Source organism: Pempheris klunzingeri, chromosome 8, assembly GCF_042242105.1.
Source record: "Pempheris klunzingeri isolate RE-2024b chromosome 8, fPemKlu1.hap1, whole genome shotgun sequence".
Taxonomy (NCBI): Eukaryota; Metazoa; Chordata; class Actinopteri; order Acropomatiformes; family Pempheridae; genus Pempheris; species Pempheris klunzingeri.
The window spans coordinates 24,504,070-24,531,385 of NC_092019.1; the positions used below are offsets into that span (position 1 = coordinate 24,504,070).

A 27,316-nucleotide genomic window follows, 5' to 3' on the forward strand; every position below is an offset into this window, starting at 1 on the left:
ATCATCATCATCATCTTCATCACCATCAGTCTGTAAGCTCAGCAGTCAAGAGCGATTTTGCATACAAGCAAATGAAGGTGACTACTTTGAAAAGCATATTCAAAACCGGTGGTTGGTGTTGGATGGAGAGAACGAAGCCAGATACAGCGCAGGTAATGTTTTGGATGCCTTGGCATTTTGTTGTTGCTTTGCTGAAGATGTTTTTTTTTTGTATGTTTTTGGTACATTTGCCATCTAAAGCCATCTTTGAAGGAAAGTTTTAGAGGTGACACAGCTCCAATGGAAAGAACATGAGTGAATATGAGAAGACACGGTGCTACAGACCGAGGCAGCTGAACAAGTTGAAAATGTTTCAACTCTAAAAAGAGGTTTTCCACTCATCACAAGGCTACACAATTCCATTTAAAGCAGAGGAAGGGGGGTTTCTGGAAAAAGCAAAGAACCCCACCAGAATTTGAAAAGACAGCCCTTCTCTTGCACCTCTCCCCTCTCTATCCGAAGCTCCTCCCACCGGATGAGCACAGGCAGAAGCACGCGTTTTATGTGCGCAAGCAACACAAGATTGATTGATACGATTGACCAGAGGCAACTGCCCACGAGCCAGCCCAGGAGTTAGTCAGGTCATCGAGCTGCTTTTTACGTACATGCGACCTTCAATTGCCACGGCTGAGCCACAGGTGAGAAGAGGCAGGATTTTACGCTATTGAATCAAACTTTCACCATCTGAAAAGACGTGCACATGAACTGGCATTTGGAGAACAGCCTGTGATTGGCCAGTCTCCTGTCACAAGCTAGATTTTCTAAGAGCCAAGAGAAGATGCAGAAGTGTAGTTTTCTCTCAGACCACTGAGACACAATATGCTGAAAGGTTAGAATGGAATTTTTGCCAAATGACCCAAAAAAAAACAAAACTGTCAACCCCGGCTTTAATTAGAGACAAGAGAAGAAGACTACAAAGAAGTAAAGTTTGTGGTAGATTTTAAAATCAGAGTCTTAACTGTCATAAACACAAATAAATCAAGGCAAAAGCTTTGCATTCAATCTGAAGGCACCTCAAAGGGACAGTGTGCTGATCTCACACGTCAAAGCCTCACTAAAGGTCTGGGGGAGCACGACTGCATATGTGAGAAAGTTGTATAAAGCCAAATGCAGGAAGCTTGAAGCACACTGGAAGAACAGATACAGTAAGAGACAACGTCTGACCATTCTGTCAATTCCCACCACTTAACCTAACAAGCGCACCATGGCAACAAATCACCTCATGTCCCTGCTCATTAGGTAATTAGGAGCATCTCATTGGGTGGATCGGATTGTCGTTTGTAATCTGCCGACCGATGCTAAACAGCGGACTCCTCTGACAGACTGTGTGGAGCGTCTTCAACAGCGGCCAGCTTGTCCTAGGATTAATGGGGAGTCCATTTGAGTAAGATGATACTTTTAAGGTAGATTAGGAAGACCTTAGTTTATGGTAAGTGTAATAAAAATGCACATAAAGTGCCAATTTCCTTAAATTGTTGGCTGACTTCTGCATCGAGCTCCTGCATCCTTCCAGGACGTCTTAGAAGCTCATTCATTATATATCCTGTGGGAGCGATTTGTGTTTTCAGAAAGAAAAAAAAAAACAGCAGTGAACTGTTTGTAGCAGGATTTCACTTCTGAAATTCAGAGTAGCCACAAGGCCTGTGCTGTGATTTTACCTGCAGTGTATCGATGCAAAGTGCACTGCAATAATAACTTTAGCTGTTTGCATGTCAGATAAGCTGTAGTAGTCACAGCTGGCATATGAGACAACAGCGGCTCAGGTTACCAGAACCACTGAGGTGTCATGTATTTGCACAATCAAATTATAAAGCAAAACTGATAGAAGGGGACATATACAAACTTTGCGGCTGAGAGAAAAACAAAGACCACAAAGGGTTCTAGAAAAACACCTAATACCAACAAAATACAGAAAGTCAGGAGAGCTGAGCAAGAGAGAGATAAATGTGACAGCTCGAATCTGAACGCCACAGCCATGTTCATCAGCCCTCCACTGGATGGTCACCATATCAAAGGATATCAGAGGCGATAAGTGTCCGTGTAGCGTCACTGTCCTGAGGCCACAGCACCTTTAGATGCACTTTCTACTGGCCACACTGAAACGTGAGGCACACAGCCATTGATTTTCTTCCCCTCTGACACTTAATCTAACCCGCGATGATCTACGACCTTATTTTCACACTAATTTCTTCTTGATCAGAGGTGATAAATATCGCATTGACATAACCAACTCTTTGTGCATTGCATCAATGCACTGTTTTGTTTAACATGACACCGCCTGGGGCGCTCCGATTCCGACTGGCAGCTTGAGAAATGACCTGAGCTGCATCGTCTTGCCTTCAGAGATGCAGTAAGCAGTTTGAAAAATGTATTTCTTTCTGTTGCACCGCAATGATTCCCGAGGTGCATTTCTTTTTAACCAAAACAAAGTGATACTGCCATAAAATACCCCAAATTGTAAAGAATAAAGATAGGAACAAAAGTGAACGGCTAGAATTATATACAAGCTAATTGTTTAGTTTGCCATCCAAGCAACCAGCAATTTTCAAAGCTGACGTGGACTCAACAAAGCCATGCTGTTAATTAATGACTGCATATTGTTTACAAGGCTTGAGGTGTTTTAGGATGTATTTATCTGAGGTGTGACACCTCCAGCAACACATCAGCAGGGGGAAGTTAGTTTGATTTTGGTCTGCTAGTTTCTACAATGAGAGTTTTGCAACAGTTATCGTTCTCCATTAGTTTTTGAGAGTTGCCCACCGCATCATCGATGCTTCCACCTTCACTCTTTGTTTTTTTTAAAGAACAGCATGAGTGTTAAAGGACATGCTTTAATGGTTTAGCCAAGGACACTGGTATCACAACATTTAGCTTCTAAACTGTTCAATCTTGACAGTAGGTGAGAATTTTTCAAGACTGTTTTTAGTTGTGTATAATCATCTGAAATTAAAAACATAGTGAAACATTGTATTTCTGTTAGCTTAAAATGAGTCCTTTATGTCTGTGGAGGGAGTGGGTCTTCCTCCATGGAGCGCGCCACGTTGCACCACGGTGTTGTTTGGTAGCTCGTTCAGCAAACCAAGGTGCAACACAAAAAAAAACATTAGCTAGAAATTCAATCAAAGTTCCATTTCAATTTCATTTACAGAGTAAAAGCTCTGAGGTGGTAAAAATGTTGACACATTTATTAAAATTGAAGTCTATGAGAAAGTCACTCTGCTTTTCAGTTGCTAGTTTCAAGTCTTCATCAATAGAGCATGATGTTCATAAAGAGGTATGCAGAAAAAAACAGCCCATCTTTCAGTATATGTGTGTGTAAACGCTCTGTTTAGATTTTGCCATTCTTGTGATGTCACATGGGGGGCCTGTTGAACATATGACCTCCGTCAGCCCGTTAGCAGGCTGACGGTCCTGCCCCCTGAAAACCTGAATCCTCAGAGGGCAGTCTTCAGGTCTTCCCACCGTCTGCGAAGAGCCAGCAGATGTACTTCATTTTAGAGGGAGATGTGACAGAAATGTCCCAACAATGTCGACAAAACGGGAATAAGTGAAACGCCAATTCTATTCTGTGTGCTTTCTTGACGAGGGCGTCTTGACGAGACGCTTTAAAGAGACGGGAGCTAAAGCAAAGTGCTCTGAAAGAGGCTGAAAAGATGCTGCATGCACAGTTTGAGAAAAATAATAATGTGTATTTTATGCATTACAGCATGTCAGCATATTCTAGTACGACCCCCAAATAAAAGTATGAAGCTCAAAATTAGCATATGTCTCCTTTAACAGATCTCATGCAGACATGCAGATGTGACGGAGCCATGAATCATATCTGAATCTTTTAAATTGATATTGATTTATTATTGTCACTCGAAACTTGTAAATTAATCAAAACATTTGTTTCATATTGGGCAGCCCTGCTACTGTATGTGAATGTGCTGTTCACTTGAGTTTATGCTGTGTTGTGTGTGTGTGTGTGTGTGTGTGCATGCGTGTGTGTTCCCACTGAGCTGAGGACAGGGCCACAGGTGAGATCCCTCTAAATTACTCACAAGTGCTCATTAATTATAGATGACACTTTGGTCACATAAACGATTTCATCCTCAAATGAGGTCCGAGGGCGGCCGCTACCGAGGTCCACCGTGTGTGTGTGCGTATATGTGTGTGTGTGTGTGTGTGTGTGTGTGTGTGTGTGTGTGTGTGTGTGTGCGCGTGCGTGTCATTTAGAGCGCCATCACCTGTGGCTCTGTCCCAGCTCAGCAGGAAACACGCACACACGTACATGGGTACACACACATAAGCGTGGGTGTGTTGACGGGTGCGTGTGTTGGTGATTCCGGCGGCCCCATCCAGCACATCGCAGGTCTTTGATGAACATACTCATTATGCTAAAGAGTGCTCCATGCCTGGGCTTCCCTGTGCCTTCAGGAAAGGTTAACTCGGGATGGTTACACAGCACAGCGAGAGCCTGTGGGCACACGGGGGCAGAGGAGCGCGCTGACGGTGTTAGATGTCTCAGGACCAAAAATAGATCTGGGTATGCAGAGCAAATATCATGGGAACATCAAGGCGCCATGATTGATGCCACAGGATAAACAAACATTGCAGGTGAAGCCACAGAAGCTTTCACGCTGCAGCTAAAAGGTCCCAAATCAAATGTTTTCCCTCACAGAGCTGATGTTGTGTGATTTGTACATTACGCACAGCTAAATATTCACTTCAAATGTGGGTTAATAACCTCTGAAGACTGTAAAATGAGACATGTCCATTATAAGTTGGATTCAACGTGAGCTTGTTGCCATTCCATATTTAACACCTTATCATTTCAAAACTAGTTTTTAAGAATTGTATCTAAAGCTACTTACATTTTGACTCAGATAAACAATTTAGATACTATTAGCAGATACACTCACACTGTCAGACATATCAATTATTTAACAAAGGTAGAAGCAAAAAGCACAATGTCCTGTGTTTGGATTTCAGAGACGAAGAGGCCGGATCCCAAGACAGTTGCATTTTTGTTAACTCAGGTTTCATGGTGGATGGCAGGAAGCCATGCAGACGTCTTAACGCGCCCACAGACCTGTCGAAGACCCTCTTTTCCTCTGCTCTGCAATTGTGCCAATATTGGCAGCATTTGGAGTGGCTCTTGTCTGTTTGCTGGTGTTTATATACAGCACATATGTACTGAGTTACTCTAAACTTTGCCCATATAACACAATCTGGATAGATTTAACAAGCATTAGAATGAATTCGACTCTCGTTTGCAGTCGTTCTGCTTGTACATAAACTGCACAGAAAGATAACAAATGGAATGTGTGAACTTTATCACTTTATCACAGTGTAGTGGTACTTACAAAAAAAAATCTCTTAAAATGCTAAATGTAGCGTTCTAAGGTATATAAAAAAAAAGTAAGCTAAATAGCAGAGTATTTTTGTATATTAATGTAGAACCAGGGAAACTGTGCTTTTGTACTTCATGGTTCAGATCTAATGCATAAAAGGTTAAAAGGTGCTATCTGATCGAGACCTGCACATTATAACTTGCAAAAACGATCACTGCCTTCTGTCCGATGCCTCTGTCCGTCGACAAGGTTTTAAGATATCTAACTACATAACAAACAGACCAACAAATAGAAAAGGAAGCGAAATGGTTACCACGATTTTTGGGGAGTTTTGTACGAGAAATCTGAATGCAAATAGAGAAATTGTGTCTTTTGTTACGGTGATTCTGCCTAAAATTGATGTCACTACATTGGCTACAGTTACACTGTAGAGTAAATATCACTCGTCACAAAAAGTTTAGAGATCTGTAGAAATGTTAAGTGACATGTCAAAGTGTCTGGTAGTGTCTGCAGTGGTTGGTAGGGGCTCACTATCAGCTACTTTGAACAGCACATAAGAATGAAATGGCATCCTAGCACAAACTTCTTAATTTTCTAGACCCTCTCTCTTTCTATTCCTCCACCTCTGTCTTTGTTTCCCACTATCCCTGTCTTTCCCTCAGTCCAAGATTAGTGTGTAATTGCATGGGAGATCAGCAAAAAGGGCGGGGGGGTAGTATATTTTAACAAGGCGGTCGAGGAGGAGTGGCGATGGGGGAGGAGGTGGCGCAGCCCTCGTCACGGACCGACTGATTGTCTGCTTTTAATCCTCAACCTCATTATCACCTCCAGGTCCGGCAGTGGCAGTAAATGAATCTATCTGCTGAGTGTCAAATCTTCACACCTTCGCCCTGGTAATCACCCCAAGGTGCAAATGCAGAAGATGGATAGAAAGAAAGAAATGAAGGGAGGGAGAGAGTGTATGACCCCCTGCATTTCATCAACAAAATCTGCTCATTTCATAATTAAGAAAAAAGCTACATGATGTTGTTTGGTTGGTGATTAAGGCAGATTAAATATTCAGTTTCTTTAAGGTCAAACCAGTGACAGAATGTATAGAAGTGATATGTATGGGAGGTGAGGAGACATTACTGCTGTCAGGTTAAAAAGATAATAATTCAAGATTTGACATTTTTCCAAGTTGTACTGAAATCTTACATCTTTATTTATCTGTTTGACTTTGGCGCTGCTACAGGAGCAAAGCTACGGCTTCTACGGCTTCAGGTGCATGAGAACAATAAAAGTACATAAAAATAAGCATTTAAATGTATGAAAAAGAGGCTAAGATGCTCTCTGGATATACAGCACAATGGGTTTTTTCTGTCCGCGGTGCTTTGGCTTTATTTCAATCATATAAAATGCATTTTGTTTGCATACTGAACATCACCACAAGGAGTTTTTTGTATTTTCTTTATCCGTCAGGAGATAATAAAAGAATTGTATTTTAATTCATACTGAATTATACCAGCCTGAGGATCAGTAAATTATTAATCCAGAATTTAAGTCACTCAAGAATCACAATCAAAAATATGTAATTATTTCAATCAATTCTATAAATTTTATTAAAATATAAACTTTTAGTGTAAATTTTTTTTCCTCTTTTCACTTCCTATTATCTTAGAAATGAAACAATACAAGGTAAGATCACTGTGATGTTATCAACATATCTTTGAAAGACTGAAAACTAAGATATTTGAATTTTAAGCAAAAAATCTATCATAACATACGTCAGGTGTAATTGTAATTAGTTACATTACACATCTGGAACAACAAGGACAAGGAAGGTTAAAAAGATGTTGATTAAAAAAATAAAACTTCTTTGGTTTGGTGTCACTGCTAATATTGCTGTAACATGTCATGGAAACGGCTTTTTCATCTTTCTGCTGTTAATTTGATATCTATGTTTTGCAGGTAGTCAGATATTATTGTTAATATTATTATTGTCACCATTGTTGCTTAAACTATTATTCTCTTTAAATGTCTGTCTATGGGCCTCTTACTACTGAAAGGCATGAATAATATTCTAATTATTAATTTTTTTGTTTCTGTATTAAATGACTTTCATAGTGCCTAAAACTTGTTTAAAAAAAAAAAAACACTCACCAGAAACACTGGAGCTACCCATTATTCCTCTCACTAATTCTGGACGGAAACGTGCTTTTTGCAGACTTGATGAGAGTGAAACTAAACCTCCTCCCCCCCCCGAGACACGCTGCACTTTGCTTCCATTGTCACTGAAGTTCCTGAGAAAGCACTTCCATAAGTTACAATATACCTCCGATGGACACGAGCCCTTTGAACAAATCCAACAAAATCTCTGCTACCTTGAAAAACTATAATCATGCATTATTGAATTGGCAAGGATAGTGTGTAATAGAGAGATCCTAAACCCATTCCCCCTCGTGAATTATTAATTGAATTCAAATAACAGACAGAATAATTTTCTTAAAATATCTCAATCATTTTTCACAAAGGCTTAAAATGGAGTAAAACAACAGAGATGCAGTCTGTGTGTCCTCCGCGGAGATCAGGAAAGTTTCCGTGTGACAAACAATAGGGAAAACTGGCTGGAGTGACAACACGGTGATGCCGCTTTGTCTGATCAGAAAATTCAGAGTCTTTTATTTTACAGCAACTATGGTTTGTTGGCATTTCTCCAGCACGGTGCTATGTCCCCCGTAACAATTGGTAACCATTATACCAGAGGCCTGGGCCTATTTGAATCCCCCTTCACTTCCCTTTGGACAATTCTACCGGCATATATACTGTATGCATGTGGGATACTTGGCTAAATGTTGCACTAAGACCAGGGTAAAATATGATAATGAGTACAAATGGGATTATTAGGAGGCTGTGTGTCATCACTCTGACTGATCCATGATGTCAAACTAGCCAAGCAAATTCAATTAGGCCTGCAATTACTCCCTGGCGCTAGTGGAGACGTATTGTAGACGTTAAATATTGATGGAAACATAGATGCCACATTTGTTCATCTCCAAAGGTGAACGCATCTCCTCGAGGTAATCACACATGCTAAATATGAAGCCTGTCCATTCGTCATGCTGAGCTGCAGAGCAGCTGAAAGCAAATGCACTGCAGGCTTATTTATTTCTGGGACATTTTTAATTTCATCTTTTCTTTTTTTTTTTTTTTTTTAAAAGAGAGACTTATTTCCATCATGGTTGTTGGTTTGAAAATGGAAAGAGAGAATATCAGCGTCATTCAAGGACCCTGAAGATCCCTCAGCCTTATATTCACGACACACAGGTCTAATAAAAAAGGGTTTATCTGGGCCGAAAACCACGACCAGCATTAGCCATGAAGGCGGATGATTTTAGATTCTCGTGTTTAAAATCACCCAAGTGCCTTTAAATTTAAAAAGGTGACTGATATGTGCCTCTTCAACGTTAATGTTTGTTAAAAGGCTGCATGTTTAATGAGAAACACAATGATTAAGGTGCTAGAGCAAGTGAGGAGGCACTGCAGGTGCTGATAGTTTGGCCCTAGTGAAGTCCATTTGTACGTTTCAAAATTCGTCATGATAATAGAACATTCATGATGGAAGTTACCAGAGTCCAAACTTCACATAAGGAATTTTATTTGTAAGTTAAAACCCTTTATATAGTGTATAAGGATTTTGAACCAAAATGTGATAACAAGAGCAGACAAGAAGGGACATCATGTGTCATACTTTACTGTATGAGGTCCCTCCTGAGTCTGAATATGTTTAACTTGTTCTTTTAACCATTATGCACTGTATTAGTAGCCTGAATAAGCCTGTATTAGTTGTACCCGCTATTGTAGTACTTTGTGGGGGTTCGTACAACTCATTTCTATACGGGGCTACAAGGCCAACAGACACAAACTTACCTGCTGTTAAACTTCTCGGGATGCTTCTCCCTCATAACGTGAAAACGATGTGCAATGGAGGCATCCTGAAGGAGACAATCAAAACTTTAATTAATTCAGGTACAGCAAACAATTTTGTTAAAATTCTGTAAGTGATTCTGACCCACTAAAGCTAAATGCTTAACTTTTGGTCTCCAGATGACTCCACAACCAAGTGTCAGTTCACATGCTTTCCCACTACGGCTGCGGCTCTGCAATGTTTTCAGCTTATCAACAGGATGCTGTATGATTCTGGGATTAAATGTATATCCCACCGACATTTGGAATCGCTAACATGTAAAACCTCTCAACATCCACAAAATAAAATATGATCTCATGTGCATGTTAATATTTCCTTTACATCCATGGTGAACTCTTCCTCGTTAACTTACTTTCCCAACTTCCCAAACGGTGCAGTTGCACCCTGCCCGTCCCTCGTGTATATAAGGTGAAAGGAGCTGTGTGTAGGAGGCGGCAGCGGGGTTGAGCCCAGGATGGAGAGGCATTGACAGAAAGCCTGATGAACAGCATGCTGTCTCCACACGGGCTAATTAATTAAACACACATTGTGAGTAATCACAGCTCCCAGCTAACCTACAGGATGCTGCCGACACCCCGGCAACCAAGTTGTTTTCTCTCTCCCGTCTTCCTCGTCTCTTTCTCTAGATTTTGCTCTCACCCGCCTCGATTTCCCCCGTTTCTCCCTCTCTCTCCCTCCTGCTCCCTCTCTCTATGGCCTGGGGCAAAAAGTGGAGCCTCATTTGGAGTACTTGGTGTTAGGACCATACTATTCATGTTATATATGCTAGTGTGGTGTGACTGACAGACACCCCAGCAGTATACTAACACCATCTCTGTCTGGTGAGGTTGTGATCTGGTATTTAAGCGTGAACTTAGAGCATCAGGTATATTTAGAGTAAAGCCATATGATGCAGCTCGCTAATAGTCAGAAAATCACAGTAGAATGAGATGGAGAATGCATTTACACCTCTTATTTCCAATCAGTGAATTTCATTTTTACATCACAAATCCCCAATTTGGCTAAGTGGGCTTCACAGTCTGCACAGTCTACGACACCCTTTACCCTCAATTCAGATAAGGAAGAACTCCCCCAATAACCTTTTTGGCAGAGAAAAGGTGGAAGGAACCAAAGGAGGCAGCATAGAAGAAATCCCTCTCCTAGGACAGACAGACGTGCAGTAGATGTTGTGACTTGTGCCATCTGTGTCTGATCAGGAGCTGCTTTCACAACCATAAATTCAAACTGGTCTGTTGTGCCTTAATTTGGCTCTTAGATTAGTGTAATGCAAGTTAGACTGTCTCACAAAAATAAAGGCTGCTGCTGATCAGTGTTCCCATGGTAACAAGCACTGGCACCTGCTGACCAGTGGTATCAAATGACAAAAATGGTGATAATTTGTGGTTTGTTAACAATGTTGCGGAGGGAGTAATGAGAGGGGAAATAAGCACACACCATAGCCAGTATCAATGTTCACGAGTGCACCTGACTATTGTTTTAAGACAGAGCTGAAAAACTGTGAACCTATCCTTTAAGTTTTTCTTTACGGCTTGAGAAAAATCACCTACACTTGAAGCAAAGCAGCATGTTAAAACATCATCTGAAAAATGCATCGTGACAAAGCTGGAAAACAGGCGTGTTTTTTAGCTCATTCAAGTTAACCTTTTAGAGACAGGAACAATATGAAATAGCTGCAGTCTGGATATAGATAATGAGAGAGCTCATAAATACTGAGTGATGAGATATCACTCTAAGCCATCCACACACAGATTAGTACATTAGTACCAGGTGTCAATGGAATCCTACTGACAAAGCAGCTACGGAGTATTAGTTACAGTAAGTATCAATAAGTAATAAGCAGTGTGTATGAATCATGTGTTAGTTGACATTTAATGGAGTTTTCACTAATTCTTTGATTCGGCTTTAATTCAAGTTCAGTTCACTTTGCAACATGTTTAGTGTGAATTCAATTCTGCTTAAACCTTTAAAATGGTCTTTTTTCATTATATAAATCTGAATATTGGCTATTCAATTGTACTGCAAGAACACAAATCTTTTGTCTGACTAGTATCCTGATAATATGCTGTATTAGCTGTATATATATATAAAATACCTTTTGAATGAGGTGTTTAACCCTCAGACCCAAGTAGATAATTAACATGAATATATCTGAGGTTACCATGAAGGATGCAGAGGACCCCTCAAACATACTGTTAAAAGTCTCAAGTAACTAACAACACTGAAATTTCCTTTAATATACACTTCTAAGTCGGTCTCAGCAGAAAAGTGCTGGCAAGGCCTTTGTGAAAAAGAGACCAAACTCCTGACAAACACAGCAAACTCAAACTTGTCCGGCTCATCTCAAAAAAAAGAGTGAGACAAAGTTGCTGTAAACTTTCTGGGCTTGTCCCCCCCCACCCCCACCCCCCTCTGAAGCAATCTGTTTTGACCCACTCCATTTTGAGTGGCACTATTGAAACTGCACCTACAGGGAGGACCCCCTGCTAGCTCTCTGTACAGAAATTTAGGAGAAGCCAAAAGAAGAAAAATCAATGGAGTTTCTCTTGATGTCTCTTCAAGACGCTGTAAGCAGAAGACCAAAAGAATTCCTCAAGATCCCCGCAGACTCAACCTCACGCTTCCAACGTGAGCCAGAAAGGTGAAATGATGGATATATCTGAGAGATTGTAACTTGATTTTCTTACAAACAGGACAATAGCTGCAAACAAGAGAGCAAAAGCGAGGAGAGGTTGTCTCCCCTTTGGTTTGGGGTCTATTATCTGAGATCTGTACAAGTCGAGCTGTGGCTTTTGCAACAGTAAACAGCGATTTCAAGCAACCAGGAGTCGATACAGCACAAGTCATCCTGCACTGATGCAGCGTTTGTATGTTTTAAAGGAGCTACGAGGAGTTTTTAACTGGTTATGAAACCGTCTCAGTTTAATACTGATGCCTCTGTGTGACCTACATAAGCAAAACAAGACCATCAGCAAGAAGATGGGCTTTTTCCATCTTGCTCTTCTAAATGCCTGTCCCGTTTCCCCACAAAATCACACTAAACGATTTTTCGCAAACCAGAAAGGCCCATGTTTCACAGTGAGTAACACATTATCCAATTAAAAAGAAGCAGGAGGAGATTTTTCATTTTTTTAGAGAATTTTATTTTTGACGTTGCATTTTGTGTTTATGAGGCTGGATGACTGAATAACAGAAAAAACTAAGAGGGACGGTGATGGAGCATGGGCAGAAACACAGGGTCACCTTGGTTGGTCTTTCAACGGGTGGGGAGAATTGTGTAATTTGAATGGATTCAAAACGTCCTGTGAGACGTGGTTTTACATCAATATAAGAATTTACATTAGCGGCTAAAAGAAAGTGAGCTATCACTTTGTCTTTACTTTAATTAAATGTAGCTACCATTAATTGCATTTGTTGAGCCAGATCAAGATCTTTACGATTCACTGCCGTAGTGGGAAACTGTTTCTGTCCACAGAGGCGCCAAAATCAGCACAAACTGAAAGTTCCTGGCAGGTGCTTTTAGTGCAACAATGTAGCAGCATTACGCTGCCAAAGTGCTGCTCAGATCAACATCACAGAGAAAAGAATGTTCATATATTCATATTAAAAGAATATTTGTTCTATATGTATATATACAGTAGTCCCTCGCTATAACGCGGTTCGCCTTTCGCGGCCTCGCTGTTTTGCAGATTTTTTTTTACAGTGTATGAACGCGCATTGTGTTCTGCGTCCTGATTGGCTAAGGGACTGTAGACCAATGTCAATCAATCTCCTCCGTGCCGTGTCTCTGTACAGTACAGAATGCGTTCGGCTTGCCAAATTTACAGAAATGTTCAGTCGCTAGCAGTGTGACTTTTAAGTGCTGCCTGTTTGCAAGACAAACAAACAAGTCAAACAAGAGATAAATGTGAGAAAATGTTAGTGCCTGTCTGAGAAAAGTGTCTAAACTGTATGGTGAGGGGTTTTACAGCCTTAAAATATATATAATAATTGTAAAAAATAAAGCTGACTACTTCGCGGATTTCGCCTATTGCGGGTTATTTTTAGAACATAACCCCCGCAATAAACGAGGGACCACTGTACATATAAAAAACATATATAACAAACACATTATACATATTATTATAAGATTCTGTTGAACAAAATATTAAACAAAAAAAAATGATTTGTTTAGTGCTCTTGGGGTTCCAAGGTTAAACAGAATTTAACCTAATAGCTATTAAAAAAACCTTGTTTTTGCTGTCCTCCAGAGGTTTAACGTCGCCCTTTGCTGCTGTGATGTAGAAGCGTACTGAAGGCTGTGTCAGTACACCGTGATGTCATTAGGTTGCAGTTGCAGGAATCCATTTTTTATGTTCATACATGTGTGGTCAGTAATATTTAGCACAAAAACTTGCTTAAATTTAGAGTTTTCTCCACAATCAACCAATCAAGGTCAAGAATTATTATTATGGTTTGGTCCAAGGATTCCAAAAATACATTAGAGCGTTTACGTTAGAGCTAGATTACTGTACACTTCTAAGATTAGAAATTCATTAATGACCTTGGAAACAACAGTTCACACAATCTTACCACATGGCCCATTTAGTAGCTGCTCTGGAGCTTTTGATCATATCACATGATCCTCATCAGTAGACAAGATTTGTCCAGATATAATGGAATTCTAAACATTCAAATTCTATCTATTCTGAACACTGCAAGGACTTTCCATGTTTGCCTACAAGCTGAGGTTCAAAGTTCTTTCTTGACAGTAACATCTGCTGGTGAGGATCAGGTGATATGACTGACTGGACCTTGTGGTGAGACAGTTCCTCGTCTACTAAACATATTTTCAAAGCACCATTTAAATCTTTATTCTCATCTGGAGCCCTGTTTATCTGAAAACAAAACCCCTAAAACCTAAATAAAGTTTTAAGCCAGTCGCAGCATGAGCACATGTAGGGCAAATTCACATCTTTAAGCCTTGACCCCCTGGCAGCAGTGGGACGTCGTCAGCTCACTCACCCCCTCTCTCCCCCTAGCTGGCCTCAAATAATTACCAATGTAAAAATCTGGCACCCAAATTAATACAGGACATGTGTAATGTCCTCTCATAGCTCAAAGTTTAGTCCAATTATGAGTGGGCCTCAGCGGTTTGATGTGCCTTTCACTACAGGGGAGAGTAATGGCTTTGACAGGAGCGCCAGGGTCATTAGGGCGACTGACTGCATTATGGTAGTGGAGCGCGCTCAGTGATTAGTTCTGTCTCTCACCCCTGGCCCTGATTGAGATCATTACACTTCACGTCACTTCCACATCCTCCCAAAGGGATGGCGCCATTAATTTTCAATCCAACTGGGCCGTGGCAGAAGGTTAGGTTGGAGGAATTTACAAAAAAAAAAAAAAAAAGAGATCTTTTTTTGGAAGAATCACCTGCTTCTTGGATTGAAATGACTTGGAAAGCGAAGCTGTGCCGAGAATGTTTTAGTTTGTTCGTCAGCCGCTGACACTGATGATGAGAGGTACGAGAGCGATCAGACAACTTCTTAAATGACTTCACATTCATGCATACGCTGGTGGTGACATTCACCATCCGCGGTGGCTGCTACTGCTGATCTTTGGATTTCGACAGAGTCATTACAGAAACAATCTAGCCTTCATCTGCATAATCTCTGAAATAATTATTAGCTTGACTTGTCGCATAATCTTTAATGTAATTTTTTTTTCCTCATTCAACGGAAAGCAAAAAATTTGATGCAAAATGTGTCACAAAATGTTATATCACACTTAAATCCATAGAGAGCTCAAAGTCGTCTTAATCCCCACACAAACAACTTCATTTGTCATCATCACGCCTGCCGGGTGCTAATCCCACTAACAGGGCAAAGACAATAGAGGTTATAATGACTTTATGAACCAGCCCGGCCAAAGATGTTTTCTTTCCATGTCCTCACTGAGTTTGGTTGAGCAAGAAGGATTTAAACATTGAAACTTACTGTTATTTTTTTGGTTGTATAGTTTTAGTTAACAGCAGGAATTTAAGAGTTTTAAACAGAAAGACAGGATGCATTAACATTACATTTGGTGTGAATTTGCCTCCTGAGCCAACAGTAATGAAACAATGAGTAGCCTTTTCTGGTGTGGAGAGAATCAACACCTCTGCAAATCTAAAAACCCGTACTTTACACACTGATTCCTGATTCTAGAGGACTTCAGCGTCACTGCTTTCTGACTGATGTGTTGCCCCGAGTTCCCACTTAAAGGTACCCTGTGGAGCTTTCTTGTGAACAAATGTATGTTTACATACTCACCTAAATTAACTCTATGCATCCTCAAGGCCTGATAAATGTGCTAGTTACATTTCCTTCTTCATAAAGCAATTCAGTATTTCTCAACCTGCATTGGCTACAGCCATGTACACTGGCTAGTGGTCTTTTTCAGAGCAACCCAAGCTGACCAATCACACTTCCTGTGGTTTCCACGTGTTGTATATGCAGTCAAACCCATGTAACAAATACAGTTGGATACAAAACTTCATACATGTGTTTTTTTGACATTTATACTGGAAAATTCATGTACTTAAAGGTTTTATATATGAAATTCAGGACCGTCAGATGTCACACTAGAACACCTCAGATCAAAACAAATATGCCCCCGCCATCATCATGGCTCCACGGATGAGTCTCTCGCCTAGCCTACAGTGTCTACTGTCATCCCGTCTATAGCCTTCTGTGCTACTGTGTTAGTTCACTAAATGGCAGTCTGTCGCTGAGCAGCAGCTCTCCCTCCAGCTGCAGCTCAGTGGGTATGTAGCCTAATGTGCTACAGGCTCACTAACTGAACGACTCATGGACTCACATGCGCTATCGTGCACGCGTCGTTTGCTGTCGCGAAGAACAAGGAAGCTCGGATTTCAACACACGGAGAGGGAGTGTGACTTCATGCTCTGCTGAGGTCATCATTACTCCACTGTAGTTGTGCATAGAAATTAGTGACTATATTAATGTTCTGAATGTCATATATAGGATGTGAAACATTTGGATGAATGTTAGGAGATTTATTTCACACTGTAACCACTTCCTGCTGCACACATAAACATATGTTGAGCACCGTAGACGGATTACATCCATTGTTCTTGTCTATCACAATGTTAACAAGACCTGTCCTCTAATATCCTCTAACATCATCATTAGGGGCCCGAGCTGGAGGTGTTATTCAACTAACATTTGTAAGGCCATGCATCACTTATGTCCCTGATACAGTCTGTGTGAGTCTTACAACATCGAGTGGCTCCCTCCTCCGTCCACCTGTAAATGTCAATTACCATATTTCCCCCTGACATTTATCAGTAATGGCTAACATGAGCTACGTGAAATAAGTGTCATTATGGTGGAGATGAAAGGGGGGGGGGGCTTGCTGGTGTCTGCGAAACATCATGCAGATACATAACAAGGCTTGTTTATCAGTGAGAGATGTTTAGGCTTGAGCATATTTCAATAAAGGCCTAACCAGAATGTGGTCAGAACAAATAAATGGACTGATCATGCTGTTACTGCTGGTAGTGTATTTTCTAGTTTATTCAACCTTTAATAACAGAACTAAGAATTACTGAGGGAATTTAATTTTTCTTTGTCTGCATTTCTGGGCTTCTCTCTTTGTTCTGTTTTGGGTTTGTATTTGGGTTAAGCTGTCTACTGGCACTTTTGCAATTCTGCAACTGAGGCATGATAAAAAGGTGCCACATACTTCTTCCACCAGCAGTGCCACGACTGTAACCCTGCAGTCACAGCCAAGTATGGCATCCTAATGGACCTGGGACCAGCCTGCTTTAAAAGGTTTAAAAGTTATAAGATACTGAGAGCTGAAATATGGCATTAAAAGAGGACTCTATATTTAGTATTTTAAAATCAGGACCTTTTTTTTTTTTTTTTTTTTTTTTTTTACATATCCTGGTGTCTAAATGACTAATAGGTAAAAAAAAAAAGGTTGGAATCTATCCACAAGATCACCTCAACTGGCAACGGTGAAACAGGCTCCACTGACGGTAACGTAATCCTTTTGGGACAACCGCACCCAATCAAAGAACGTCCACTAAAAGTGTTTGCTTTTGCTATTGACAGGCTCAGACTGTTATTCTAAGCATCTGACAATATTACAGACGGGATCCCTACAGAGACAGACATGTAAGATCCCTTTTGTTAAACCAGACACAGCCTGTATATTGTTCTCTTCAAAGCTGCCAGACCCCACTGACAAAAACACTCATTTTACCTCAGAGAACACAGGAGTTGCTGGTCCACTGCTTCCCTGAATGTTAGTTTGTTACACAAATACTGTGTTGGAACTGGATTAACCCCCATAAAACACTAAAGTCACACAATAAACAAACAAACTAATGATCCAGGCAGCAGCACAACTTCTTTGTGCTATTATTGCTCAGTTTACATTAGGGAAAATAAAAGGGTAATCAATGAGGTGATACTACAAAAGAATTATTTATATAATATTAGTATTATTATTTATAATATTTATTATTTTAACTATATAAAACATAATTCATCTGGTGCTTTGTAGATTTTCACCACAATAGCGAAGTCAATATCAAAATAATAGAAACAAATGTACATATAGTTGGGCGTTAAAACTGGAACTACACTACTGCTCCTTTTGGGCTAATTCAGCATTCTTATACTTTTATCTTTACTTTTTATATCAATGTTTTCTGCCAGTTATATCAGTATTGTTTTTGTTATCAAATGTTTTACTTTTTGTTTCATCTCTTCATCCTGCTTTGGAAAGAACTTTGGGCTGCATCTTTGTATGAAAGCGGTTTTACAAATAAACGTATTAGTAGCATGCAGTAGTAGTGCTAGTGCAGTATTAGGAGAATGGGTAATGCCCATTGGTTTTGGTATTTATCTGTGCTATCTGTCCAAAAATCAGTCTGAAAATTTGATTTGGGATGCAGATGCTGAACAGATAAACCATTTTTTTCCCCCCAAACTAAGTCGGTCACGTTTGACACTTGAATCACCTGATCACACTTCGGTGTTTTCTTTTAGTGAGAGGCATCGTGGTTTTACTAAGCAAGATGCAATCACAAGCTGTCAGTCATCAATATCTTATTTCCTTATACTCAGACAGTTATGAAGAGGTATCAACCCAGGACCATATACTGCTCACATTCCCCCCCCTCCTTCACCCGCCACATGAACACGGAGTGAAGTCCGACTCACCACTCCGATGGAGAAGTAGTTGTTGACAATACTGTAAGGCACCGGGTCCCCTCGCTCGTCCTTGTCTGCGGGCGTGACGTCAATCTTCCAGCGGTCCAGCATCACTGCAGAGCTGTTCTCAATGTCCCTCATTATCTTCAGGAGACTCTCGCCCTCATAGCCTCAGGAAGAAAAACCCCATAAGATGTGTGGTAGGATGGAGGGGGGGGGGGTTGAGTTACATGTGTGCAAACTACCTGAGTTCATGATTTATACTAAAATCATTCGAAGTATTTAAAGTGCTTGTCTCAAAGGAGTCACGATGTTCTAAAAGCATTTGTAAATTGAAATGTCAAATATTTCATCAGTGACATGAATACAAAAAAAAACCCATCTCTCTAATCAGTGTTCAGACATTTAGTTGATTAATTGCTTGATCGATCAACATAAAAATGAATAATCAGCTACTGAACATATTGATTAATTGTTGAGTCTTTACTCTGGTTACGACCTCTCAAAAGTGAAGATTTCCAGGTTTTCTCTGTTTTATGAGACTGTAACGTGAATGCTTTTGGGTTTAGATTGGATGGACACTTTCACTATTTTCTGCCATTTTATAGACATGAATCGATTAATCCAGAAAATAATGTGCACATAATGAAAATCACAGACGTATCGTAGTGGTCTTCTATTGTTCCCTAAACTTTGCATGAATCCCTTAAAGCAATGTTAATAATGATTATGATAACAACACTGGGTCATAGTGCAGTCACTTACTGTATATCTTTTTAAATGTAAGTAATAAAGTGAATTGAAGCCACGTATTTCTATTTTCTGTCAGTACCTCCTCCCCATCGCAGACATCTTGCCAGGTCATTGCCCGTGCCAAGAGGAAGTATACACACGGGGGGGTTCCTGTCCAGGTTGGCCTTATCTGAAGCAGTGGGACAAATATCACAACACGACGTAAAAAAAAAAATAGAAAAACAAACTCACTGCAAAGACTTGCAAAGAAAGCATCAAATCCATTTTGCAGCCTCGTTCATAAGACTACAAGTCAATCTGAATGTTGAGTTGGATAGTCTATTTTAAGAGACACATTTTGCCTCACCGTTATTACCTCTCTTTGTTTTGATTGATAAAAAATTGAGGCAATTTTTGATAGCCAGAACAAGTCACACGTCTTCAAGACCAAATAAAGGAGGCCAAGTGATTTTTTTTTCCCCCCCCTCATATGATGACTCGTATGTTGTTTTCCAACTCGCGTAATCATCCTATTTCCCACCCCTGAATACGCACACTCGGACATAATTAAAGTGTTTATATACAAACTATAAAGTACACTTTACCATTTCAGGCTGAACAACAAGAGTGCTGCTGGCTTTGAAAACTAATAAAAACAAATGCATTTTTCCAAAAAGGGAAATGAAGTGTTTTAGTTCTACTGTGTTGTACGTGAACACATACGGGAAGCCTGTATGAGTAAATACTGTATGGCACAGTTTGTAATGTGTAGAAATATAATTGATGCTACGGAAGCAGCGCAGGGACCAGATTCTTGTTGCGTTAGTGTCAAATGTCATAAAATGAACAATTTATTTTGTACCTATGAAGTCCAGGATCCAGCCCACGGTGCCGTCCCCTCCGCAGGCCAGCACTCTGAAATCAGGAACATCCCTGAAGAAGTTCAGCCTGCGAACACACACACACACACACACACACACTGGCTCTGCACATCACTGCCACACAACAAGTAGTTTAATAATAAAAAGTTAGCTGATTTTTTTAGGTGGTTTTTAGAGAGTATTTCCATTTTCAGCATGAAGATTTGACTTTAAATAAGATTTAACACGAGCTGTCTTTTCTCACAGACCCACAGACCACACTCCTGTATGAGTAAAAAAGAATAACTTCGCACTTTATGATACATAAAAAAGGTACCGAGGTGGTAACCTTTATCTTTGTCACAAACTTTCACAGACATGACTGGAGCGTAATTCATCATTAATTGTTTCATCTAATGAGGAGATGATTCCTGCTTTTATGTTAGGCCTATATAAACTAATCTGGTTGCTTCTCATAAAGTCTCAGACAAAACAGACAGTTAGTCAGCCTTTATAGGGAAGCTGTTTCTAAGGACCTATTTGATGGGCAATGCTGCGTCAAAGTTGTTGCAAATATACATCATAGATATGGAGCGTAGAAAACTGTAGAACATAGAAAAAATGGTATTAAACCATATTTTACAGCTGGAGCCTCTGAGACCCGAACAGTGGGTCAACAGTTGAAACACATAATCACTTAAAAAACGTCTTTCTCATAGAATTAGAGACAAACCGTACAGTATCGAGCGGATAAAACAAATGTAACTTTATTTCTATCTTTGTTCTTGTAGGGGTGTTTTGTTGTTATGAAGTGAAAATCAAGTTAAAATGAAAATAACATGATCAAGTGTTGTGTAATGTATGCATTCTTGTATAGTGTATAAATTCTGCATGCGTTGCCCTCAATGACGGTTAATTAAGATGCAGCAGCTTTTCTCAGCCTTCCCTGTCAATAGGAAGTGTTGAGCGTTCACATGACTTATTTTAGCTCCAGTCTCGCTGTGTGCAGATCGTGAGCATATTTTGAGCCCACTGCCACACCACACTGCTTCACTGCAAACCCCCTCTAATCCCGCACAATAACACATGTCGCATTGACAATTATTCATTCAGTGAGCTAGCCTGCCTGTTCGAGGGCTAATTGGATCATGACAGGCAATGTTCAGTCCAACTTCTTCCGTTCCTTCACAATAACAAAGCCCTAACTGAATGAGCCAGCCTCCGAACCTCGTATGGCGGGTAAATGATTCGCTCAATTACTCTCCAACTGGGACCACAAACCATATTAGACTCAAAACAGACGGCCGCAAACATGAAAGGCAACTTTGGGGATATTTAAATACCAAGAAACAAACACTTAATTTGCTGTAATTGCATTAGTGAGGCAGCTAATTGACAGCAGTGCGTGCGGCTGCCTTGGCCTGCAGTGTCCGACGGTGACCGTTCACCTCGCTAATGTGCGCGGCGGTGTGTACACTTGACTAAATTTAACAAGGTTACGGTGGGGCAAGGTCATCTGGAAAGTTGTCAGCTCTGTGGAGAAGCTCTGGGTTCAGGCTCCAGGCTTGCAGGAGGGATGCAGGTGAGGTTTGAGGCCACGAGCAGCGAACAGTGGAACCAAGCTCAGCTCTGGACACTCAGGACTGCGTTGGAACCATCTGGGCCGTGAAAGCTGCACCAGCGTCTCACACAGACAGGCAAAACCTTGTGTGTGTGTGTGGGGGGGAGTTTGTACCCTGCATGTGCCGCTCTGTATTTATTTTTTATAAGCCACAAAGATTCTGTTTTTCAAATCTAATCAAAGCCAAACAACGTGGCAGCACGGCGGCGAGGCATTCCTGTATGTTTAAACGCCGCTTGCAAAAGCAAAGCGAAGGAGCCTCGTGCATGTAAATGATCTTATCATTTTCTTAATCGCAGACGTGAACCATAGGAAACCCGGTGCTGGCCACACCTACAACCTGCAGTGAGCTCCTCGTCTGTATGCGTGATCACATGTGGTATGGCGAGGGTGTCACCCCTCTCTATCCGTCAGTCGTCCGTGTCACCCGGCTCTCCGTGCACATACGGGCTTATGCATATGGAGCCGCCGCTCGTCTGGGGCTACAGCATGATACTGTCGTCTCCAGGATTCGTTATGTGTGAACTCACCTCATTTGTGTCGGTGCTGTGTGAGGGAAGTGAGCGGAGAGTCTAATGCTAAAAGGCCCCTCTTGCATGTGATGCTGGTTATTATTTGTGAGGAACAACAAGCCTGTTTATAAACAGAGGATCATTAGTGGACACCGTATGATCTGTCTGTCCTTCTGTCTTTCCTTCTTTCTTTCTATTGTGATGTTAACAACAATTATCTTCATAATCAAATATTTAAGAATGTCTAAAACGGCTTCACAATGCAGCGTGGTGCGAGCAGGATCGTGTTCTGCTTCAATATTCACATTTTAAGATTCATTCATTTTTAAACCAGATTTCTCATCTTGCCACCTTAAAAATGTTGCAATCAAAGAACTATGTTTTTACAGCGCATTTCTTCACCATCACTAATATCTTAAAATAAATCAAATAAAAAGAGCTTTAGAAAGTGCAATAAGGGATTTCGGATGTATGTTTGCTATTGAAACCCTAAAAGCACTAATAAATATAGTGTGTAACATGCTTCTGTATACTGAGAAAATGTTTTTATATATCAGTTCTGTTCTATTCGTAAAGTTATTTATCATTAAGCAGTAATTATTTTGATTTTTACAGGACAAACACAGAAACTTAAAGGACAGGTTCATATATTTTGTCTTAAAACAGCTCTTGTTAATTTATTCATTCTGGCCGTTAAGAGATCCTTTACTAACAAGTCTGTTCCTCCTAAAGTTAAAGAACCTTTGGTACAGAATATCCTCTTTGTGTTTCTGTGCTGAGCTGCAGCAGAAGGACAGTAAGACTCATGTTTAATGTGTAACTCAGACTGAAGCCTCATATTAGCTCCAGCTAATTTTGAAATGTGCTATAGGACTATACATTTTGCCCCCCCATCATTTAAATCTGAATCACATTCTGATGGGATTTTTTTTTTTTTTTTTTTATTGGCCAGTAAGAAAAAGAGGAATGATGACAAAACTGTTTCAGGCTTGGAAAACTGTGAAGCTGTCCTTTAAGAGATCGTTCCCTGTTTGAAGACACAGTGGCCAACGTACCCCGGCATGGGCCCATTCTTGGCGAGGTTGTACACTTGTCTCGGGTTCAGGAGGTACTGGAACTTTCTGTAAATCCTACAGGAGAGGATATAGAGAGGGGTGGCGTCAGAAAACATCTGTCCAACATCAAGACAACCAACAGAAACTCACAACTCAGTGATTTGTATCACAGATCAGGCCTAGAAAAGGTGGATCTGGTGTCAGATGTTGTCCCGTAAGTGTCGACGCCTCATCATCATCCAATCAGAGCGTGACAGGGCAGTGGACTGGGCAGCGGGGTGGGACATACCCAAAGTCCCCTTGAGGAGAAACCATTAGAAAGACTAATTCATTTTAATTTCAATTTCATTATATCAACTGGCTGAAGTCATATTTTGATCTCATAATTTAAACAAATGAGGGCCGGCGTAATAAGGAGTGAATGAATATGTTTCAGTAATAACCCAATTAGCCCTGGGTTAAAGAAGAAAGACCAACCAGGGACGTGACAGTGAGGAGGGTGTCTGTGGAGAGGAGGGGAGAGGCGGAGGGGGTTGGGGGGGTGAGGGTAAGGGTAAGGGGGGGGGGGGGGGCTGACAGTGAAAGCGGCTTGGCGTTTTAGGTTAATGTTATTGTGTTTTTATTTGACTAAGTAAGCCTGAAGCACTTGGCAGCCACAGGCCATGCTGCTGCCTTCCCTCTGCGGCTCAGGAGCGGGGCTTTAGAGGCCTCTTGTAGCATGTTGAGACAGATTGTGTACTTACCTCTCTCCCTGCTTCCCCCCGCTCTTCGGATTGACAAACACTAGCAGAGGATGAGTGCCCTCTATTGTTGTGATCTGAATGGGAGATGTCAAAACAAACCGTTGGTGTTTGGAGACTGCAGGATGCTTCACAGGAATTCACTTTCAAGCCATATCCCTCAGACATTCTATCAAGTATATACAGCACTTCCAAGCAATGCCAGTCATTGGATTCATTTGATAGCTTTCCTGTTTCGTTGCAGAGGTGCACAAGTGGCACCTGTCTAGGGCAAAGTGTGGGTGCTCACCAATCCTTTGCCCGAGTCCAAATTTAATCTTGTGTTAATTATAATATTTAATTATAAAGGAGAACAGTGCTCCTACAGTAACATCTCTGAAAATGAATCACATAAATGTCCCCGTTAAGTAGATTTTTTGGTCTACTACTGTATTATATTTAAAGGATAAGGCTCTTTGCTGCTCTCGTTGTCAAGAAACCCTGCTGAAAGACCAAAAACCAACATGTGGGAACGCTTCCCTACCCCGTATGTGGCATTCATTCTTACTGAGGACAAATATCTGCAAAAACAGGTCCGAAATATTTAGATTAATTTGAGAATAAAGGCTCAGTAATTTCCTAATTAGCATCTACAGCAAGGCTTTGATACACACATGATGTTTTGTGGAGAAAATTCATTGTCGGTTTTGTTCTTTTTATGGGATTTGTTGACAAAAAGAAAAACAAAATGTGTCACGCTGCTAAAACGTAACATCAGCCATCGTGCTTTCGCTCCCTCAAACGTAGCAGATAAAGGTTTTCAGAAGTAAGTAGTGCTGCCGAATGGTATTAGACGCAGGCCAGGATTCAGTGACCGGACAGCCGAAGATCTACAGTACAGCAAAACAGCCCATCTATCTCTCAGCCGATCAATACTCTCAACCTGGTAACTCGTGATTCGCAATTCAGGCCTGATAGTTATTTGTCACTGCCTCCGTCCTCGGGCGGTTTGTCTGCCGAGGCGTGGGAGAGGATTTTCCCTGAGCGGCGGTGAGGCTGTGGACGCACGGAGCCTGTGGCGCTGGAGGCCGAACTCACAAAGCGCCACATCAACAAGCTCTAATCCAGCGGCCCCTGTTTGAATTGCCCCTTCGTGCAGTTAGTCTGCAACAACTCGCCCTGTGCTCTCCCTGACACAGATGAAGCGCTTAACTCCCCCTGTCTGCTATCCCAGCAGGCCATGGGTGAATTAATGGGCTCCCTGTCCAGCCAAGAGTGATCCATTACTTCCTGTAATTATAAATAATAATCTTGATTATTATGCTGGTTAGCCGGCAAGAGGCAGAGATTGATGTGCCCGGGATATGATTCATCATGTTTCTCTCCCAGCCGCCACGCGCAGACGAGCAGTCGCCACAGACAGCGGCAGGTTTCCATCGCCAGCATGCTGGCTGACAGATATGAGGGAGGATCGGGCTGGACTGGGCTCTGCTCTACAACGCTGATTAGCAGCAGGGCCTGCAGAGTCCCAAGACCAACTGCAGAGGCTCATTTCAAAACACGATGTTCAACAATGAAGAAAAGGTCTGACGCACGAGTCGACAGACAGATCATTTTGTTGTGCTGGTTTACAACTGGTGCAGATGCAGCAGCGCAGCCTCGAACAGAACATTCCTATCCAGTCCTGGCTCAGTCACGCTGCCTCCCTGTTCACTTCCGATTCAGCGTGGGATTCATTACTTTTAAATCCCTTCATGATCTGTCTCCACTTTACACGTCAGATCATTTGACCCCTGATTCTGCATGTGGACGCCTCAGGTCTGAATGAGACATTATTGAAGCTTCTTCAGGCCACCGTGCCTTCACTGTTTTAGCTGTGAGACAACCCCCCCCCCTCAGTACCAGATCAGCTTTAAAATCATTTTAAAAAGCTCTTGCATCCCTTCCTGTGTACGGCAGACTGGCATTTGTATGATCTTTTTATGATGTTTTCTTGTGCAGTAGTGGAAGTGCTCACATCTTTTACCTAAGTACAAGCAGCAATACCACAACTTTGCTTTAAAGTACAAAAGTATTTCATCGAAATATACTTCAATGACCAAAAGTACCAATTGTACAAAATGTCCCATTTCAGAATAATACATCTTATATTATTGGATTATAATTATCTATGTATTAATGTGTTCATCACTTGGAATCAACCTATTTTGATCTGTAAGAATACATCGTCATTTATTTGTTAATTAGATTTTTTATTGTTAATCTGAATCTACAAAGTAACTTCAGTTAGCAAATATATTTAATGGAGTAGAAGAAGAAGTATATAGTAGCATAGAATGGAAATACTCAAGAAGAAGAATCTCAGAATAGTGCTATAAGTAAATGTGTTTAGTAACTTTCCACCGTTGGTTTTATGTCTCTGTGTGTCTCTTTGGTACCAGTGAAACACCTTATTTACTTACTACTACTCTGGCTTACTGCTGAGGTTTTTGAAACTTGTACTTAAACAGACATTTCTAAATGGAGAACTGACAGGACCTGAGTGAAATCTGTCCAAGCTTTTCATTCATCCTTTTCTTATTTGTGTTGTGACATCATGTTAAATGTTTTGGAAATGGTAGAAAGTGTTTCTCAGATCCTGTTCCAGCAGTTCTTTCTCTCACCACAGTATGACCTAAACGTCGCTGAGTAAAACTGGACTATCGGTGGTAAAAAAAAAAAAAGGACTTGCCTGCAGCCCTTGGCCGTCCACCGTCACCGAGTTGGCTCTCTGCATCTTCCCTCGGCTCGACTGGCTGGAGCGCGAGTCCTTCCTCAGCGTTGACTGCCTTTCCTTGGAGTCAAAGGTCAAACAGCAATGTTGTTGGTCAGGACGGAATGCATGGAAAAATAAAGCTCAAAATAAATGAGTCATTAGAAGACAATTTTACAAAAAGTAATTATTTTCTTTTTTACTGCTTTTGCTTCATTTGAATTATTTTTAAAACTGTATATTCATTGTATATTATTCAGGCTTTTTGTAACACGTGACAGTTTATTCAGTTTATATTGTTCATGACCTTGACTTTTTCTCTGATTACTCAACAAAAAACTAAAAAATAAATAAATAGATAATAAATTCAGTATCCTTCCAACAGATTTTTTTTTGTCATGGCAGAGCGAGGAAGACTTTGAAACAGCGTTCACACCATCGTGTCGGAATAAATGCTTTGTATTATACATGTTCTTTGTATTTTTCGGCCACGCCTGATGTGAAAAAAATAGAATGAATC

General features: G+C 40.9%; 1 protein-coding gene across 1 annotated transcript in view; it reads right to left on the reverse strand.

Moving 5' to 3' along the window:
* Nucleotides 1–27,316, reverse strand: part of dgkb (diacylglycerol kinase, beta) — a 64,541-nt gene that overhangs the window by 15,634 nt on the left and 21,591 nt on the right. Inside the window, exons 13-19 of the mRNA XM_070834951.1 lie at nt 26,776–26,877; nt 24,069–24,142; nt 23,326–23,400; nt 20,140–20,225; nt 19,378–19,467; nt 18,555–18,715; nt 9,285–9,349 (exon numbers count right to left, since the gene is read on the reverse strand). Coding sequence (XP_070691052.1) covers nt 9,285–9,349; nt 18,555–18,715; nt 19,378–19,467; nt 20,140–20,225; nt 23,326–23,400; nt 24,069–24,142; nt 26,776–26,877 — 653 coding nt within the window. The remainder of the gene's footprint in view (nt 1–9,284; nt 9,350–18,554; nt 18,716–19,377; nt 19,468–20,139; nt 20,226–23,325; nt 23,401–24,068; nt 24,143–26,775; nt 26,878–27,316) is intronic.